We start from the raw sequence: 19,570 nt of genomic DNA, 5'->3' as shown, positions 1-19,570 counted from the left end.
CTCACGGACCGCGAGATCGTGACCTGGCTGAAGTCGGACGCTTAACCGACTGCGCCACCCAGGCGCCCCCTGACGCAAATATTAACCAAATACACAGAAAAGTGTGACGGCTACAATGTAGAGAAAGCAGATGTGCCAGCCAATGGCAAAGCCTGAGGAGGTTCTACTTAAAAATTTGTACGACGGAAACAAAGGATGGAGGAGATATTAGTTTCTGTGGGAGTCTGTTCACTAGGAGCGTGACGAGGGCACTGTGCTGGTGTAGAGGCCTGTCTAGTTGCCTGACGTTTCCTGTGTTCTCTGTGCCCACCATCTAAGGCCATCCTCTCTGAGCATGTTTTCTGGCCTGAATTATTAATAAGCCCCTTGAACTTCTCTGTCAGACACACACTGAACACAATGGGACATTCTGGAAGAGTGTTTGTGATCTTAGTTTCAAAGGCTTAGAAGGGAGGAAAGAGTTGTTGGAAACACTCATACTGAAAACTTACGGGGAAAAACTGAGCCCCGGGGCCAAGGACCTAACGTAACAGGTGAAGCGGGTCAGGTACGAGACAACAGCGGTGGGGATGTGCATTCCCTCTCAGCGAAGCAGCCATGTAGGAGTCAGGGTCTGAGGCTGCCGGACTGGATTTTTCCAAGGAAAAGATTTTCGGGAAGAAGCTCCTATATTTGAAATGTTTGCAACTCACTGAAATGTTTTTCAAAAGATTTAAGATTGGGACCTATGGACACCTAAGAGGGGCCATACAAAAAATTGTTTCAAGTTCCTTCACAGTAAATGTGATGCAGAAGTATACACCCTGTGACCTCATGTGCACACACGCGCAGACTCAGACGCGCAGGCTCACACACACACACACACACACACACACACACACACACACACACCATCTTTAAAAAGAAAGGGGAAGAAAAGCAGAGAGGTAGCCCATACTGTATTACTTAGGTTAAGGGTACTTGCCAATTTGCAGTGTGTCCTCTGAATGTAATTCTATAATGGGTTGTAATAAGAAAGGCTTGTGTCTATGGGAAGATGGGAAAGAGAGAGAAATGAGTCAAGTAGCTTAGTTAGTGAAAAAACGCAAACACCCACTACCGAAATGGCCAATAGGTACCGCTACTGCTCAAAGCAAGGGCGACTCCAGAGGGCCTGCTGCTTAATCACGTCTGACCCTAGGCACACACATGAAAAATTCAGTGGATCAGCTGTCAGAGTAGGTCAGTAAGCGTTACACTCTGAACCTGACGTCAAGTCACAAACTGATCACGAAACACTCAAGACGGAGAAATCGCCAAAGATAGGCTAGCGATATGTTTCCAAACGTTCCAGTGTTTTCCAAGCCATCTCTCGTTTCCTGCTTCTGCTCACTCAATTAAAACTTTTAACCATTATTAACCACAGACAACTAAACAAACCGATTCCTACTCAGACCTGACGTTCAGTAACATTTCTGTGATGACTCTGCTCTCCTCCAGAATGTGCAAAAAATTAGACAGCAGAGAGCCGATTTCCGTATCGCAACCACCATACACACATCTTTCACCCCAGAAACCTCCTCTAGGCTTAAGTGAGAGCCCACCTGCTCTTATTTGACTCGGTGTCCTAACAAGCTAGGTCGTATTCTGTGGCTGCACAGCGTCAGATGCCATAGCGCATCTCAAATGCACACTACGTGGGGCGCCCGGGTGGTCAGTCGGTTGAGCATCCAACTCCGTTCGGCTCAGGTCATGATCTCGCACACAGCTCGTGAGGTTGAGCCCTGCGTTGAGCTCTGTGCTGACAGCTCAGAGCCTGGAGCTTGCTTCGGATTCTGTGTCTCCCTGTCTCTGTGCCCCTCCCCAGCTTGCACTCTGTCTCCCTCTCTCAAAAATAAATAAATATTAAAAAAAAATTTTTTTAGATAAAATGCACATTCCGTGTAATATAATCTTGTATTTGGAAAAGGGGAAAACTTGTTTCCATAGGGTAAGTTAGAAAAAAAAAAAAACTTGAAAACTATTTCTAGCTTGTGGGAATTACACCTCTTTAAAGGACAAGGTGAAAGTTTTAATGTTTACTAAAAATTTTTTTAAATGTAAGACTTAAGATTTTGTTTAAATGACTAAGTTAAAAAGAAGGGGAAGAAGTATACGTTAAAAACCACTGAGAAAATCTGACCTTGGGCTTGAGGTCAGGGTTTAAATTTCAGCTTTACCCCTTTGTCAACAGGTAACCTTATGGAAATTAGCTTAACTTCTTTGAGCTTTGGTTTCCTCAACTGCTAATAAAAGCATGTCATTCCTGAGTCGGCTCTGAGGGCTGAATGAGATCATCTGAGTGAAGCATTTCACATGGTGCTCCAAAAGCTCTCAGCAAAGATTCACAAACTCGTCATCTATAACTGCAGAATTCTTAAAACATGGACTCAGGGTGGCCCCCATACTATCTCATATATAGTAAATGGCCAAGTTGGCCTCCCATTATTCATTCAAACGCTATTTACTACACATCTGCTGTGAGACAGGCCCCTTTCTATGCTCTGGAGATACAGAAGTAGCCGGAGCACACATAAAAATTCAGATTATTGGAGCGCCTGGTTGGCTCAGTCGGTTAAGTGTCCACCTTTGGCTCAGGTCATGATCTCACGATTCATGAGTTCGAGCCCCACGTGGGACTCTGTGCTGACAGCTCAGAGCCTGGGCCCTGCTTTGGATTCTGTCTCTCTCTCTGCCTCTCCCCCACTCATACTCTGTCTCCCTCTCTCTCTCTCAAAAATAAATAAAACATTAAAACATTTTTTTTTTAATTTCAGATTAAAATTATACCACTATAGGTCATTTCTATTAAGTGTTCAGAGAAATTACGTTAACGGACAGAAGAGTTGCAAGGGAGGGGACATTTCATTTTGAAGACAGTTTGGAATGGGGATCTTGGGGCCAGAAAGAAGGTGGGAAGGGGGTAAAAGGGAAGAGTCCCCTAAAATGAGGTCTCTGGCGTTCAGACGGGCCACCTCCTGAACGCTGCCCCTGAATCCTACCGGGCTCTCTCATCTGGTCAAAGCCATACTCACTTGATGCTGTGCAGCTTTCTCGTGACTATCATGGGAAAGTCCACTTCAAAATATTTACTTGGGAGAAGATCTTCATCCTGAGGAAAAACACGCAGTAAGCTTTAGAATTATGTATTCACTCCTACATTTACTGACCACCTTCATGTACCGAGCGAGTACTAGGCCCCGAAGAGCATCAGGGCACTTAAGGGTTTGACATCCAGGAACGATATGGGCAGAGATGTATTTTCCAGATTACTGTGGTCTCCGCGTGGGGAATGGATGGAAGACAGGAGTCAGGGGTTCACAGCTGTCCAGGGAAGAAGTCACGGGGAGCCTGAACTGGGGGACCAGTGCCTGGGATGGAGGTGGGGGTATGTGGAGGCGCTGGGGGAGTAGGACCTGACAGAATTTTCCAAAAAGCAGATCGAGAGGACTCAGAGAGGGTCAGGACACCAATGCTGACCAGCATTTGAGGGATAAAATGGAATAAAACAGCAAAAATGCCGAAGCATCGCACACAGTGGGGGTGAGTACTGTTTTGTGACACGTTTACTTTTTTCTGTGAGGGGAGGATACAGCGGGTGGTAAAGGGCAGGTGCTCTGGAGCAGGGGACGGGGGTTCGAATCCCAGCTCCACCGCCTGTCTGCTGCGAGGCCCCAAAGTCACTCCACTCCCTGGGCCAAGTTTCCCTCCTCTGCGAAGCAGAGACAGGGACAGCACCTCACGGGGTTGTGAGGAGTAATGAGGAAATAAGTACACACAAGGGACACTCAGAACAGGACCTGCCTTAGTAAGTGCCACGTGTGTGCCTTTATCATTGACTGTCACGGGGACAGGGCGCCGAGGTGGCTCCGTCGGTTAAGTGTCTGACATTGGCTCAGGTCATGATCTCACGGCTCGAGAGTCTGAGCCCCACGTAGGGGCCAGGGCCCGCTTTGGATCTTCTGTCCCCTTCTCTCTCTGCCCTTCCCCCACCGGTTCTCTCTCTCAAGTTAAATAAATAAACTTAAAAACCTTATTGACATGGGTACTTAGAATTAGGTCTTGGCCTGGGGTGTACATTTATCTTTACTGAGGGCTGCAGTAAAAAAGCGTGCCAGACGCACACGCACGCACACGCACACACACACACACACACACACACACACACACACACACGACCCTGCTCCCCCTTCTACATCCACGGCCTGCTCTCCCCTTGGCCCCCTGGCCATCCTAGCACATTCTCTGTCATGTCCAACCGGTCCCTCAGCCCCGATGCGTATTCATGAACGCATTCTCTCCTCCTCAGCTCGCCAACTGCACACACTGTAAGGACACCGCTGTCTGGACCCTCAGCGACACCCTGCGTGTTGCCTGCAGCAGCTCCCGATGCCCCTGAGGCTTGGGGAAAGAAACAAGGCGCTCCACAACCTGGTGACCTGCCCGGCGCCCCCCCAAAGCGCTCTTCTAACGCCTCCGTATCCACCTGTACTTACATTCCACAAGTACAGAGCCGCTTACTTAAAGTGGAAAGAAAGACCAAGAAAAAGACAACGGTTGGTGCCCAGAACCCGGTGGTGGGCCTCACAGGTGTGGGCCGGGATTAAGGAAGAGCTGGGGTGAGGATGACACCCCTCTTTCTGACTTGAGCAACTGCGCAGAACACCATTTACGTGCACAGTAACGAGCGATGGACAGCAGGGACAGAGAGGGAGCCGGCCCCCCAAGACAGCATGACAGGCAGGGGGGAGCGGGGGGGCAGCAATCACAAGCAAGCATTTTCCAGTAGGAGGTGACCCTGAGGGCAAGTGTCAGAACTGTGAGAGCCAGCTACCCCTCGCCCTTGGAAAATCTCAGGGGATCTGGTCTGGGGGACAAAAGGGGAGGGAGGAAGGGGGAGACAGGAAGACAGAGACAAAGACCGTCTCCTGACCCATCAGAAGAGACACGCTCACCGATCTCAACCGTTCTCTCTCGGTGCTGCCGCGCTCCCCTGCCCGTGTGTAGGGCAGGGCCGGGTAAAAAGCTGTCCGAAGATATTCGGAGGAAACGTTTAGAGCATACCAGAAGATGACTTTTGCTAGGAAATTCCAGAACAACCTCTAAGGATTTCGCTCACATGATATGAGGTTAAGGACACGCTAAAATTCTAGAAGACCCGGAGAACAAAAGCAAATGCAGGACAGCATATAATCCTATAGCTCGTCTAGGACTTCTGACTTTCTAAAGAGCTTTCCCACTCATCAGCTACTTGCCCTCTTAAGAATGCCGATTAAGGGGTCACCATGGAGGGAGAGCTTCCAAAAGGCACACCTGGAGCTTTTAAGGAACAGACATCTTCTTTCTTGCCTTTGGGAAAGGGGCAACAAATGGCTGTGGGACATGACGCTTCAACTTTTTATTCTGGGATTCCCTAAGCCCTTCCGACACTCCACTCGCCAGTAGCTTGCACGTCACAGGAGGCATGGAAGGCAACCAGGACCGTGGATAGCTACCGGAGGGCAGCCGGGGACAACCGTGAGGAAGAGTATCCCGTAGGCTCAAAGGAGATCCAACGTGGCCGACCGCTGCACAGCCTGCCATATTGAGACTGACCCCCTGCGTCCTTGATCCTCTGGCCGTGTGGAAATAGGATTCAAGAGACACCAAGAAGCTGAGGTCCCTTAAAGGATTTCACTCACCCTTTATTCTTTGTCTGGGGTTGTACTGGCTTTCCTGCACCCTACTCTCACTCGCTGCTTGAAGGTGAGAGCCTTCAACTGTCCCTTCGACTGGTCTTGGGGCCTGACGTCATACAGAACGAGCTCACACACCAGCGGCAGCACAAAGCCTGTGACCCACAGCCAAGCCTCTGCTGGTGCAGCCAGGGGACCCTCCCAGGTGGAAGGTGCACGAGACGACAAGACTAGCCGACGAGATTTCCCCTCCTCTTTTACAGAAGCACATAGAGCTCAAAAACAGGGATCAGCGAACGTGCTGTAAACAGCCAGTACTCTAGCCTTTGCAGGCCAGACGGTCTCTGCTGTGACTTCTCCACTCTGCTGCCGTAGGGCTAAAGCAGCCATAGGGAAGATGGAAGGAACTGGGAGTTGGCAGTAAAACTTTATTTACCAACACAGGTGGCAGCCTAAGTTTGGCCCGTTCAGCTCCTGCTCCAAAGAGCAAACAAGCATCATTTTTCTAAAAAGAAACTCAGGTTTTTTTAAAACCCTTATAACTAATGTCATTATCAAACAAAACGAAAAAACTCCACCAAATTTTTCAGACCCTGCACTATTCTCCTTCCTCGCTCCTCACAGATAACCTTTTTCTTGGAAGGGGCACATGAGCTTCAGCGTACCTTGCTCAGAAATAAAAATCTCAGATTTAGTAATGATTAACCCACCTACACGGCGGGGGGAGAAACCAAACCACGGGACCACGTCGAAAAGGGTGTCAAGCCCAAAGGAGGAGTTTCTCCCGTGGCTTCTGTTCACACCGCACACATTCTGCCACTGCATTCTCTTCCAGTTCCTTCCACCACACCGTGGTCGCTGAGGCCCAGAGGCACCGCCGACCTATAGCAAAGAGCCCCCCCCCCACCCCCCGAGCAGCCGCAGGGCTCTCTGGAGAGAACAAGGAGGGAATCTGGACGTGGACGAACTGCAGTCCGTTGTTTGTTCCATGCTCCAGTGCCACTGGCTGTCCCACCTGGGGACGGCACAAGCTCTCGGAGCCCGCCTTGCCCCATCTGGGTAAACCCCCCCCCCCCACCTGCAGAGCTCTCATGTTCATTCCCGAGGTCATGGATGTGCACGCCCTTCAGAAACGTTAGGTATCTTATCCTGAATGAAGAATGCAGAGGCAACCGGTTAATACTAAGGCTGTGCTGAGGCCACTGATTTCTCGCCTCAGTGAGAGAGAGGCTGGGGGCACCGATGACCAAAGACCTCATCGGGTGAGCTGATGAGGGACAAAATACACACTCAGGTCGCATTAGGCCCACACACTCTAGTTTATCTTGGTGTACTTCTGCAAGAATCTGGGGAAATGCACGTACCCATGACTGCCACATGACCGACCTGACAGGAGAACCGAGAGAGATCTGTACAAACCTACAAAAAAGAAAACGCAATCAGTGAGATCGTTGTAGAGAAAAGGTTTGGTGCTACAATTCCAGCCCGGAATCAAAGACCAGGCCTGTGGTCCTGATTCTGCCACTAACTGGACCCATTTCCTCTTCTGTGAGGGAGTGTAATTAAACCTGCTCTTGAACCCTAACGAAGGAGGTGAGGGACCAAATCAGAGAATGGAGGGGCACCTGGATGGCTCAGGCAGTTGGGCTCTGACTCTTGATTTCGGCTTGGGTCACGGTCTCGTGCTCCGTGGGATAGGCCCCGCATCCAAGCCCCACTTAGGATTCTCTCTCTCTCTCCCCAAATGAATAAATAAACTTAAAAGGGCTTTGTGTCATGCTACCATCACCCAGCCTTGCAAATCTCCAAGCCATACTGAAGACACCGTCACGACGACAGTAAAGTCTTTCGTTGTCGTCAAAACGGCAAATGCATGGGCCCCTGGTCTCAGCTACTCCACTGGCAGGGCTCTTGCACACACGCAGAGAATGTATACAAGGATTTTGATCAAAAGCCCTGTTTGTAACAGCAGGAGCTAAGAAGCAAGGCACATATGTAGGGCCCTGGTGACATCACGTACGTGGCTGACAGTGGTGGCACAGCAGGTGCAAGCAGATGGGGACAGGGACGCGAGACAGGCAGTCACCGCATTCCTTTTGAATATATTTCTAGCATTTAAAAACATGTTTATTGACTTATTTTGAGAGAGAGATGGGGGAAGGGCAGAGAGGGAGGGAGAGTGAGAGAGTGACAGAATCCCAAGCAGCCTCTGTGCCGTCAGCACAGAGCCCAATGCGGGGCCTGAACCCACAAACCGAGAGATCACGACCTGAACCGCAGTCAAGGGTCGGGTGCTCAACCGACAGAGTCACCAAGGCGCCCCTGACATTTTTGAACCCGGTGGGAACCTTCAGAAAATTAAACAATTCGGGAAACAAGGGGGCGGTATTTTTTAATTTACCTTTAGTCTCCAGAAGATGGTATCCATCCCAGCCCCAAGATTTAGAATCTGACAGTGACATTCTGTCTTCCGTAGAAATGCCTTTATAAGCTGACTGACGCCATGGACGCGAGCAAAATATCCTGAGAGAGAGACAGAGACAAGCCATGACTCAGTGATGATGGAAATAAGCCTTGCCAAGTTCACCACACCAGGAGAACAAAACGCAACACTTCTGCCCTTCTTCAGGGGTAGCGGTTTAGGTTATCCATAGACCTTATGGGAGAAGTAACGACTTTAACATTCTCTTCTTCTTCTTTTTTTTTTTTAAAGCCATTTGAACCAAAAGAAGCACAATCTATCCAATGGTTGGATCAACTACCTTAAGGAAAACGCAACGTCCCCTAATTCTACATATGAAAGAAAAATATTTTACATCAAAACATGGGATCTCTTAGAAATGTGTTTTTTCCTGGCTCAGTGAAAGCTACTCTGAATTCTGCTGAAACTCAAAATTGGGAGACCGTCTGGAAAGTATTCTGGGGTCAGGAAATGGGGCAGATAAATGTCAAAGCAAAGACAGCCATATTTCTTATCGTGCTCCCTTCATCTCCATCCTGTGTGGGTTAGAGCCTCGATGTTTGTAAAACATCACAGGCGGGGTTGGGCGGGGGGCGGTGCACAGGCAAATGGTGCCTAATAAACTGACTTGTTAAGCTCTGGCGTGGGAAGCTGGACCAGAGGAGACAAGAAATAAAAGAGGGTCAAAGGAAGATAATATTGATCTGTGTTCTAAACACTTCTGCTTACAGTATTACTATTATAAGAACAAAATTTGAGTGGCATTTAGACACTTACTGCAATTTGACATAGGGATTTCATGTCTATGGGTTCTACTAGTAAATAATTTGAGCTTGCCGTTTTACATGTCTCTTTTGGGGCGCCTGGGCGGCTCAGTCGGTAAAGCGTCCGACTTCGACTCAGGTCATGATCTCACGGTCCGTGAGTTCGAGCCCCACGTCGGGCTCTGTGCTGACAGCTCAGAGCCTGAAGTCTGTTTCAGATTCTGTGTCGCCCTCTCTCTCTGACCCTCCCTTGTTCACGCTCTGTCTCTCTCTCTGTCTCAAAAATAAGTAAACGTTACATGTCTCTTCCATTTCACTTTTCTAGTCGATCCTTTTTACCGTGGGTTACAGAGTTATCACCCACAACGGACTGGACATTGGAAAAATTTTAAAAATGCTCCCCACACGCTGTTTGGGAAGCACTCTCCTACTATGGGGCCCTAGTCTAGCGATGCCAACCCAGGGAGAGGAAGAAGGAAGGCCGGAGGGCTGACCTGCTGCCCAGGGCCCCCAGCACCCAGGGCGCCATGGTGGGGCCCTGCCTCTGCAGCGTCTGTTAGGAAAGCGTCCTCAAGAGTGCGGGAGGGAGGCTTAAGGCCTCTTAGCCAGGCCTCGTCCAATCTTACTGATGCCTGGTTTCACCCTCAGCTCAAAGTAAGTACCATGTCCTTATTCTCAGGAAGCACCACTTTAAAATTTCTTCGCATTTCTCATTGAAACTACCCATAGGATCCGTCTTTAGGGCCAAGATGCCCTGCACCCACAAGAACTATGGTCGTTTGGCCAATTTCTCAATCTGGCTGAGACTAAGTCACCCTCCTGTCTCAATTCCTTTCACTGCCTTGATAGAAATGACTTGTACAGCCTAACAGTGTTACTATCACTTTAACAAGGCCAAAAAAAGTCATTCCTTCCATGAACAGACAGTTCACAGTAAAAGACATATAAATGGCTCTTCAACATATAAAAATGATCTTGGGGCACCTGGGTGGCTCAGTGGGCTAAGCAAGTGTCCGACTCCTGATTTCAGCTCAGGTCATGATCTCACGGTTCAAGGGTTTGAGCCCCACATCGGGCTCTGTGCTGACAGCATGGAGCCTGCTTGGGATTCTCTCTCTCATTCTCTCTCTCTCTCTCTCTCTGCCCCTCCCTGCTTGCAAGCAAGTGAACTCTCGTTCGCTAGCCTGCTCTCAAAATAAACATTTAAAAAAGATCTTAAAAAAATAATCCTAATGATCTTCAACTTCACCCAAAAATAAGAGGAATCTAAAATAAAATTACTGTAAGATACCACTTTTCATGTCTCAGATTCACAAAGATGAAGAGTTTCATAATACACTGTGTTGGTGAGGATGTGGGGAAATAAGCACTTTCATGTACTACTGGAGAGAAGGAACACTGGAACTCTCATGTTAAGAATGAATCCCTATGTTATACTGCTGGCTTTGAAATGGAGAAGGGGCCATCTTCCATGGAATGTAGGTGGTTTCTAGAAGGTAGACAAGAAAAGGAAATAGACTCTCCCCTATGGTCTCCAAAAGAAACGGCCCTGATGACACTTTGATGTTAGCCTAGTAAGACCCATGTTTGACTTCTGACCTTCAGAACTGTAAGATAATAAATTTGTATTGTTTAAAAAAAAAAAAAAAAAAGAGTGAATCCCTAAAACCCCAGGCCTCTCAGCTGATGAGGGAATAGTGAGAAGGGAGGGGGTCACTTGCCTCTGTTAATTTCGGGGGCCTTCCTCTCCTTAGACAGTCTTACAAAATGCTGGATGTAAGGGTCATGCCAGTAGCCAATGCTTACTGCAAACCTGGAAGGGATAAAAAGGGAGGCAGGTGAGTAGACGTCAGTAGATTCAGGTTCTCGGGAACCAGGTCAAGGAAGAAAACCATCTACTTCACAAGGCCAACACGCTCCCATTTAGCACTCCGTTACAAATGTAAACAGACTCAGCCATCCGCCGAGGTGCTCACTTACACTCCTCTCACCCTTCCCACGGCGGCCATGTGTCACCTCTCTTTATTCTGACTGCTAATTCCTTTCCCAGGACACTGGAGAGCATATAACCTCACCTCATCCCTCACCCAGAAGACGTGCAAGCATTTATTCACTCGGCAAACTCACTGGCCAGAACTATTCAGACAACCCTACTCAACCAGAAGTTCTGGGTCCACAGGAAAGGAGATCTAGAATTGTTTTGTCAAACTCGCCAATGACTCCCTAAGTATTTCCCCCGGCTCTGTCATTTCTGTCATTTCACGTCCCTTAAGGAGTAAAAGGAAAAACCAGGAACAAATAAACAGAACAGCTACAACCTAGAAAATGCCGTTGTAGCTTACCCTCTCTGGCATGCACTACAGCCTGGAAAATGCTACAGTAACCTAACCTCTCCCCAGGCCACACGACAGGGAATCAAAGCTCTAGTGTTCTAAGCCAGGGATCTGAAACCCCAATGACCACTTAAGGTCTCCTGGCAACCATGAGTGGAACCAGCCTTAGGACAAGGACATGTAATGGAAGAAACCTGGATCCTTAAGGCCGAGCCACTGTGGGCCTGCACCCCGCTCTACCTCTCCACAGACATTTTGAGAGTTTCCAAATGTCTTTATCGCTTAAACCAAACGGAGTCAGGCTTCTGTTACCTGCTACACCCTGAAGCATCCTAAGTGATATCCTGAGTGTATGAGCTCATTTCCCTGTTTCTTGATGAACAAGCGGAGAGGGGAAGGGGTGAGTGACTGTTACCCAGCTAGAGTCTGAGCTCCCAGAGGCAGATATGATATCTTCTCTTTACGTCCACTGACAAGGCTTACCGCTGCCTTGACTGTGGTCGGTGCTAATCCTGTACAAACCTATCCCCCCCCAGTCTCTCTCGTGTCCACGTTCACACATCCGCATACACACACACACACACACACACATAAGGAAGCACATACTTTTGGTTTCTCGAGGCAGCAAGTCAGCACGGAAATGCACAAAGCACTCATTAAGGGACACGATTTGCTACGGGCCCAGACTGTCCAAGTTTTCCAAGGGTGAACAGGCTCAGCTGTCTAAAACGGTGCTTTTCAAACGATGAATTATGGCCCACCCGTATAATAAAATCAGTGTAGTAGTCTGCAAGTCTCCATCTGTGAAAATGCAGTCGAATAGAGTGAAATAGAAAATATCAGTATGCATTCCACACTGTAAGAGTTAAGACGGTTTTGTGAAGCTTTTGTTGAGGTGGGTGTTTGGGGTAAAATGCAATGAAAAGTCTGTTCTCCAAACAAACAAAATAGACTCTTAAACACAGAGAACAAGGTGGTGGTTGCCAGAGGGGGCGGGGGGATGGACAAAATAGGCAAAGAGGGCTTAAGAGGTACAAACTTCCAGTCATATAAGTAACGCACAAAGATGAAAAGTGGAATATAGGGAATCCAGTCAATACTACTCTTATAACAGTACGGTGACAGATGTGAGGACACGTAACTGTGGTGAGTGCTGAGTAATATGTAGATTTGTCAAATCACTATGTTGCACGCCTGAAATTAATGTGACATTGTATGTCGACTATACTTCAATAAGTAAAAAAAGAGAGAAGATGGTGTTCTCACTGTTGGCGGGTTTGAGGGGCACCGGCCTCAAAGGAATCACCTAGTGCCATCTAGTGGTAAAGGCCGTATCTGCAGTCCAAGAACCACAGACTAGTGATGCGAACATCAAACATGGACCTAAGGGTTGGAGGCGGCCTTGGAACTGACCTGGTCAACCCTGACATCCGATGCCAGAATCCTTCAACAACACCAAGCCACTGCCTGACTATGCACCACAAAGAAGGCACTCACTCCAATGCCCAGCAGCCCTACCTGCTGAAAAGCTGATCGAGTTGCCCCCCTCCACAAGCTCCGCGTTGGACTTACTACCGCCCTCCTCTGGATGACAAGGAGCAGTTTCCCCTCCTCTCAACCGTATTCTCCGTCTAGTTAATACTATTGATTCCATCAAGCCATCTTTGGTGAGGGTCTGCTAAGTGCCAGCCATTGGGGATACAGTAGTGAACCAGACACGAAGATAAGGAAGGGCTTGTGACAGATGAAGGACAACAGCACGGAGGACAGATGGACCTACGTTAGAGAACGTGAGAGGGAAAGCCTCTCTGAAAAGGGAATGGGCTGAGTTGGGTCCTTACACAACTGGAGAAAGCTGTGCAAAAGGGGTTCTAGACAGGAGGAAGAGCAGACAGAAATGCTCTGGACAGGAACCGCCTTGGAATGTTCCAGTAACAGAAAGTCGGTAGGGAGGCTGGAGAACAGCGGAGAATCAGGAGAAACTAGAGAGGCGGGTGGTGGGAGCCAGGGAGAGACCTCTGCAGCCACGTGCAGCGGCCCCAAACCACGGCGAGGTGCACAAACGTAACAGGTGGGGACAGAACACAAACGTATCTGGTCACAAGTCCTTATGACTCCCACTTTCTAATGTTTCCAACATGCGTCTCCTTCTGGTCTCCAGATCTAGAAGACTGCCAGTGGTTTGTGGGAGGAAAAGGGGGGATGTCACTGATCTGCCCTTCAGAGCGGCTAACATGAGAAGATTTACAGAGCACTGCTAAGAAGAGTAAGGGTCAAAGAACTAGCGGGCACTGCTGATGGGGAGTGCCAAAGGGAGATGGGCAACCTGCTTCAGAGCTTAGAATTCTGTCACCCCTGGGAGCCCAGCTGAACATGGTGGATCCACACAAGGAAACACTAACCGGTCATCTCAGACATGAACGAGAAGGATCAGACATGCCAAGATGTTCAAGACACCGTGAAGGGAAAAATGGTAGGCCGAGAACCTATGTAGCCAACGTGCCCGTGAACACGTGTATGTGCGTATCTACAGACAAGGACTAGGGAACTGGCGATTTCTGGTGTGTGTGTGTGTGTGTGTGTGTGTGTGTGTGTGTGTGTGTGTTTTAATTTATCTCTATGTTTTAAACTTTTTCTCCATGAACTATATGCCATATTTCATCTAAGACATTATCAATTATAAGACTGAAAAAAGAAAGAAGAAACCCTGCCAGCTAGTTAGCTTAATGTTTTTCTTATTGCTTACAATTTTAATTTTGTGCTTGTTGGAAAAAGCCCGTTTACTTGTTTGTTTAATTAGTTTTAAAGTAGGCTCTGTGTGCAACGTGGGGCTTGAACTCACAACCACATCCAGAGTTGCATGCTCTGCTGACTGAGCCGCCAGACGCTCCTGCAAAAGCCCTTTTGTGCTTATTTAAACGGATTGAAAGGGAATGGATGAATGCAGTAAGAGGGTTAAGTCTTCCCTTTTGGGGTATCTGTGAGTTTCCACACGATATTGACCTTCGGGCCGCCAAGGGCATTGGCAAGGCTGCATCCCCAAGAGATCACCATCATCCTCTCCAAGATTTCCTTCCACGCTACCGACCGTCCAGGTGCAGGTTTTGTTACTGAGCCTTTCTCGATCTCATCAGGAGGTACCAATGGATGGTTCTCCAACAGCATCAGGATTTGTGCTCCTTCTGCAAATGGCCCTTAAAAGGCACGTGGACAGAAGCACCCAAGAGCTGACGGTGTAGTCCTCCGGCCATGCCGCAAGCAACAATGACCACATCCACTTGCACAGGTAATGACAACTCTAACACGACTTGGCAGTGACCGCGGGACACATCGAGAATAAATCACAGCTGATGGCAAAGACGTGAGAACGTGTGTCACAGCATGGATCAAATACAGTATTGCCTTCACCACATGAGCAACAGTAAGCTTCGATATCATAAGCAAACATAAAAGGCAAAATTAAGCGATGAAAAGTACCCGTGACATCACAGAGTAACATCCTTAAAACATAAAGAACTTACAAATCAGTAAGGAAAAAAATCCTAATATCCCAGAAGAAAGGCCAAAAATGGGCAGTTCACCAAAGAGCCAAGTGACCACTGAATATACAAAATAAAGAAACCCAAAAATGCAAAATGAAAGCAGAAACAGCAAGCAGTATATCTGCTATCAAATCAGCAACAAAACCGTTTAATAGAACCCGGCTTTGGTGAGGATGAGAAAGAGGGCACCTGAGCCGCCAGAACTGTAAACTGTCCCTGCCATGCCACGAGGCACTTCGGCTGCTGGTACTCAAAGCTGAAGAGTTATATTTACGCGATGACCAAACAATCCCACTTCTAGGATTTTACCCTAAAGAAATAGTCAAGAATGAACACAAAAAGGTTTCGGTAAGAACACTGAACCTGGGGTTACGCTATCAGGTGAACAAAGCAAGCTACAAAATTCTATGTACAGAATGTTCCCAATTCTGTTAGATGAATGCGTACATTCACGTACACGTGAATATACATACATGTACAGTATACATATCGAGACTTCCCAGAGTAGGCACCAAAAGGTGAACAGTGGTCGCCTCTACACTGACGCTGTGCACCTAGTGCTGCTGTCTGTCCGTCTGTCCCCACCACAGTCCTCTGTTGCCCAAACCCAGAAAATAGCCCCTCTCTTTGTGTATCCTGACTTTGTTTAAAACCCAAAGCATCAAAAATCTCAGATTTGGGAAGACCTATTTCGCAGTCTTCGGTCAATCCCTATTGCTTTCGAAATTTTCATGACATTCACATGCCACCTGTTCAGTGTAACATTTCTTTAAATCAACTCGCTTTTCTTTACTACTCAGGTCTGACGTGCTATATGGGATTTTCTTCTAACACACACTATAATAAATACCTAACTATTAAAATTTCAAACATCTGTGTGCCACCTAAAGTCATTTCACATTCCTTCCGTGGGAAACACTGATCTGGGCCAACCGCCTACTCACTCGAGAGCATTTACTGACTCTGCCATATAGGCATGAGTACCACCTGCAACAGGAAGGGGGTGACACGCTCTCCGCCAGGGATTTCTTCACCTGAAGGAAAGGGCAGGGGCCCTCCACGCTCTCCCAGCCAGTGAGGATCAAGGCCAGGTTCATTTTACTTCTGTCAACACTCCTGAGAGCTGACTACAATGCCAGGCATCATTCCAAATGCTTGACCAATAGGAACGGAACGCCTACAACCCTCATAGTGACCCCCCGTGGGAGGCACTGCTTTACAGACTGAGGTGAAGGTCGGTCCCTCAAGCTGCAGAACCCTATAGAAAATTTCATTCTAGGGGTGCCTGGGTGGCTCAGTCGGTTAAGCGGCCGACTTCCGCTCAGGTCATGATCTCACGGTCCGTGAGTTCGAGCCCCACGTCGGGCTCTGTGCTGACAGCTCAGAGCCCGAAGTCTGTTTCAGATTCTGTGTCGCCCTCTCTCTCCTACCCTCCCCTGTTCGTGCTCTGTCTGTCTCTGTCTCAAAAATAAATAAACATTAAAAAAATTTAAAAAAAAAGAGAAAATTTCATTCTATTGCTTTTCAAACCTATTTACCCACCTGGATTTGGATCCCTCCCCCGACACTTCAGTGGCTTAAATGATATCAGTGTGTGTGTGTATGTGTGTGTGTTTACGTGTGCGTGTGTGTGTATATGTGTACACACACATTTATACGTACATTATACACATATGTAACGTATGCACACATACACATACATACAACGTACTTAAATGCAATTGCAAAAATCAATCCGATACTCTTAGCGTCAATTTTTAAGTTTGAAATTTGAACTACATACTGCATACTAGCCTAAGATACTGCTCTACCTCTTATTAATTTTATTGTTCTTTCTTTTAGTCTCTTTTTTTCTTTTTGTTTCTATTTCTTGGTAGTTTTATTCTTGGTTATAAATGGAAGGCAGGAAGCAAAGTCTTAAGGGCAACAGACTTTGTACCTAAACAGACTTTCAGTTTGTTTCCTTTCTTGTGAGCTCTGTTGCTTTCTTAAGTAGATCTGCAAGGCCTTAAGTGTTGAATCACCTAAAAAAAAAAAAAAAAAAACAAAACTGAGCCTCAATTAACTCACACGCTATCGTTTCTTCCCGACAGAGGCTACTGGTATTGCCTTTTGGCTTCAGCTAACATCCAATTACTTTACAAGGATTAATATGTCCTAAAATCTACTGCCTCCACTGTAAGTACTCATTGACTAGTGGGCAAGGCATTTATGAAAAAGGAACCAACATTCACAAGAAGGTGAGTTAAGTAGGAGAAGTCAATCAGAAAGTTCCCATGGTACAATGTCTCATATCTGACTTAAGCAAACAAAAAACCCAGTTAATACAGAATATAGTAACAGGATGTCATGGGCCTGAATAATGCTGAAGTTCTTTTGGAAAAAATAAAACATTTAAGCACATGTAGTCTGAATATTTTCTCCCAGTCTGTCTTGCCTGTTCATTTTCTCAGTGCATCCATTTTTCCTTTGTAAGTAGTGCTTTTTTTGGTTCTGTATCCAAAACATTTGCCTACCTCAAGGTTGTCAACATATGCTCTCATGGTTTCATATAAAAGATTTATGGTTCTAGCTTTTATATTTCAGTTTATGATCCATCCCAAATTAATGTGTACACAACGAGGTAGGGGCTAAGGCCCATTTTGTTTCCACGTGAATATCCACTTTACCCAGAATTATTCATTAAAAAGACGTCCCTTTCGCCCACCGAATTGGCTTGACAATCTAGGTGAAGTTCAACCAACAGTACTTGTGTTTGGTCTATTTGTTGGACTCTTTATTCTGTTTCACTGATCTATCTTTATGCCAAAGACTTTGATTGCTGTGGCTTTACTGCAAGTCTTCAAATTAAGCAGTATTAAGCAGTTTAAGTTCTTCAACTCTGCTCTTCGTTTGAAGACTTTTTTGGATATTCAAGACCCTTCACGTTTCCATATACATTTTTGAAACAATCTGTTAATTTCTTCTAAAAAAAAAAAAAGATGGCTAGGATTTTGACGGTGATTGCACTGATTCCACGGATCAAGTCAGGGAGAACAGGAATCTCAAAACATCAAATCTTCCAATGCATGAACAAAGCGTATCTCCCATTTATTTCAGTCTTCTTGTTTTCCTCTCAACAGTGTTTTACGGTTTTCTGTGTAAAGTTGTTTTGCGTCTTTCGTTATATTTATTCCTACCCACTTTAGGTGTTTGGATGCTATTGTCAACATTTTCAATTTAAATTTTCCTACCCATGTATGTATACGTACAATATATCTATCTGACAAAGAATTCCTATCCAGAATATATAATAAACTCCAATGAGTCAAAACCAAAAACCATTAACAACAAAAATGGGCAAAAGACTTGAACAGACAGTTCACGAAAGATGTAGGAATGTCCAATAAACACACAAAAAGATGCCTAAGATCATTAGTCACCAGGGAATTGCAATTTAAAACCATAACGAGATGCTCTTTCTCCCTCACTGACAATACAGAACGTTAATAAGGATGTTGAGCAACTGGAGTTTCAATATATTGCTGGTGGGAAGTGTAAAGTGAGAAACCACTTTGGAAATTAGTCTAGCAGTTAAATATATACCCACCCTGTGACTAAGCAATTCTATTCCTAGACATTTATTTGAGAGAAATTGAAGACCTGTATAAGAATGTCCCTTGTAGCCTATTCACAATGACCAAAAACTTCGATACAACTCCTATGCCCTATCATTGGAGAACACACGAATAAATCATGGTGTATTCACAGATGTATAGGAACAAACTACTTTACACTGACAAAGACTCTTTCCTTGACCAAACTCTAGCCAGGTTCCTCGAGCCCTCTTCTCAACTAGGCTTCAACCTTGACTTACTGTATAGAGACTCAAACAAACACTAATGTAGACTTTAACAGCTCAAGGCTCCACCCCTAGGATGATTCCGGTACCCCTTAGTGCCTGCCCGAGAAAACTCAAGGCTGCCGAAAGCATCCATTGTTTCTTCTAGCCAACACTGAAAGATCAGGTCCCTGTCTCCCAGTGAGCAAATCCAGGTGGTTTCACATGAACCAATACCTTTCCTGGCTTTTGTAATTTTTTACTTCTGACTTTATTTACCCCCAACTTTACTCCCTCATTCTCTCTTTAAAATCTCCTCTGTACAAACTGGAGTTGAGTTTCATTCACTCCGGACTCTTTTCCTTATTGGAATAGTTAATTACTGATTAAACTCTGTCCTCATCACGTGAACTAGTATCTAGCTTTATCTTTAAAAAATTTTTTTTAATGTTTATTTATTTTGAGAGACTGTGTGTGTGCGTGGATGCACACGCAGAGGAGGAGCAGGGGGTGGGGGAGACAGAGAGAGAGAGAGAGAGAGAGAGAGAGAGAGAGAGGAGAGAGAATCCTAAGCAGGCTCTGCACTGTCAATGCAGAGCCAGACATGGGGCTCAATCCCACAAAACGTGAGATCATGTCCTGATCCGGAATCAAGAGTCAGATGCTCAAGTGACCAAGCCACCCAGGCGCCCCTGGCTTTATCTTTGATAACGCAAACAACATGGATGAATCTCAAGGAACACAGTTGAGTGAAAGAAGACAAAATAATACATACTGTATGACCCCATTTCTATGACATTCGAAAACAGGCAGATCTAATCTACCACAGATTTCGAAACCAGAAAATGACTGGTGAGGGTAAGGAGACTAATTAGAAACATATGACAAGGGAAGTTTCTAGAGTTTCAGATATATTTTATACCTTGTTTTGGGCGGCGGTACACAGATATACCGTTG

At 46.4% G+C, this 19,570-nt stretch overlaps 1 protein-coding gene and 1 long non-coding RNA gene across 5 annotated transcripts in view; one reads left to right on the top strand and one right to left on the bottom strand.

The window, feature by feature from the left end:
• The window catches only part of LOC147573021 (uncharacterized), a 43,760-nt gene extending 34,770 nt beyond the window's left edge, over positions 1–8,990 (top strand). For 2 of the 4 annotated variants that reach the window (XR_015245554.1, XR_015245557.1), the window contains exons 4-5: positions 3,459–3,561; positions 8,170–8,990. This is a non-coding gene — a long non-coding RNA (uncharacterized LOC147573021). Of the gene's footprint in view, positions 1–3,458; positions 3,562–4,327; positions 4,575–8,169 lie in introns of all 4 variants that reach the window. The other 2 variants (XR_015245555.1, XR_015245556.1) reach the window with 2 other exon arrangements.
• LOC147573020 (leucine carboxyl methyltransferase 1-like) overlaps positions 1–19,570 on the bottom strand; it is a 44,564-nt gene that overhangs the window by 17,389 nt on the left and 7,605 nt on the right. The window contains exons 2-5 of the mRNA XM_086692480.1: positions 10,640–10,731; positions 8,095–8,216; positions 3,054–3,130; positions 965–1,026 (exon numbers count right to left, since the gene is read on the bottom strand). Of these exons, the coding sequence (XP_086548606.1) occupies positions 965–1,026; positions 3,054–3,130; positions 8,095–8,216; positions 10,640–10,731 (353 nt within the window). The remainder of the gene's footprint in view (positions 1–964; positions 1,027–3,053; positions 3,131–8,094; positions 8,217–10,639; positions 10,732–19,570) is intronic.

Source organism: Puma concolor, chromosome E3 (genome assembly GCF_028749965.1).
Source record: "Puma concolor isolate L17-30 chromosome E3, mPumCon1.1.hap2, whole genome shotgun sequence".
NCBI lineage: Eukaryota > Metazoa > Chordata > Mammalia > Carnivora > Felidae > Puma > Puma concolor.
Note: the sequence above shows the minus strand (reverse complement) of the source record. Positions and strands in the feature narration are given on the sequence as shown.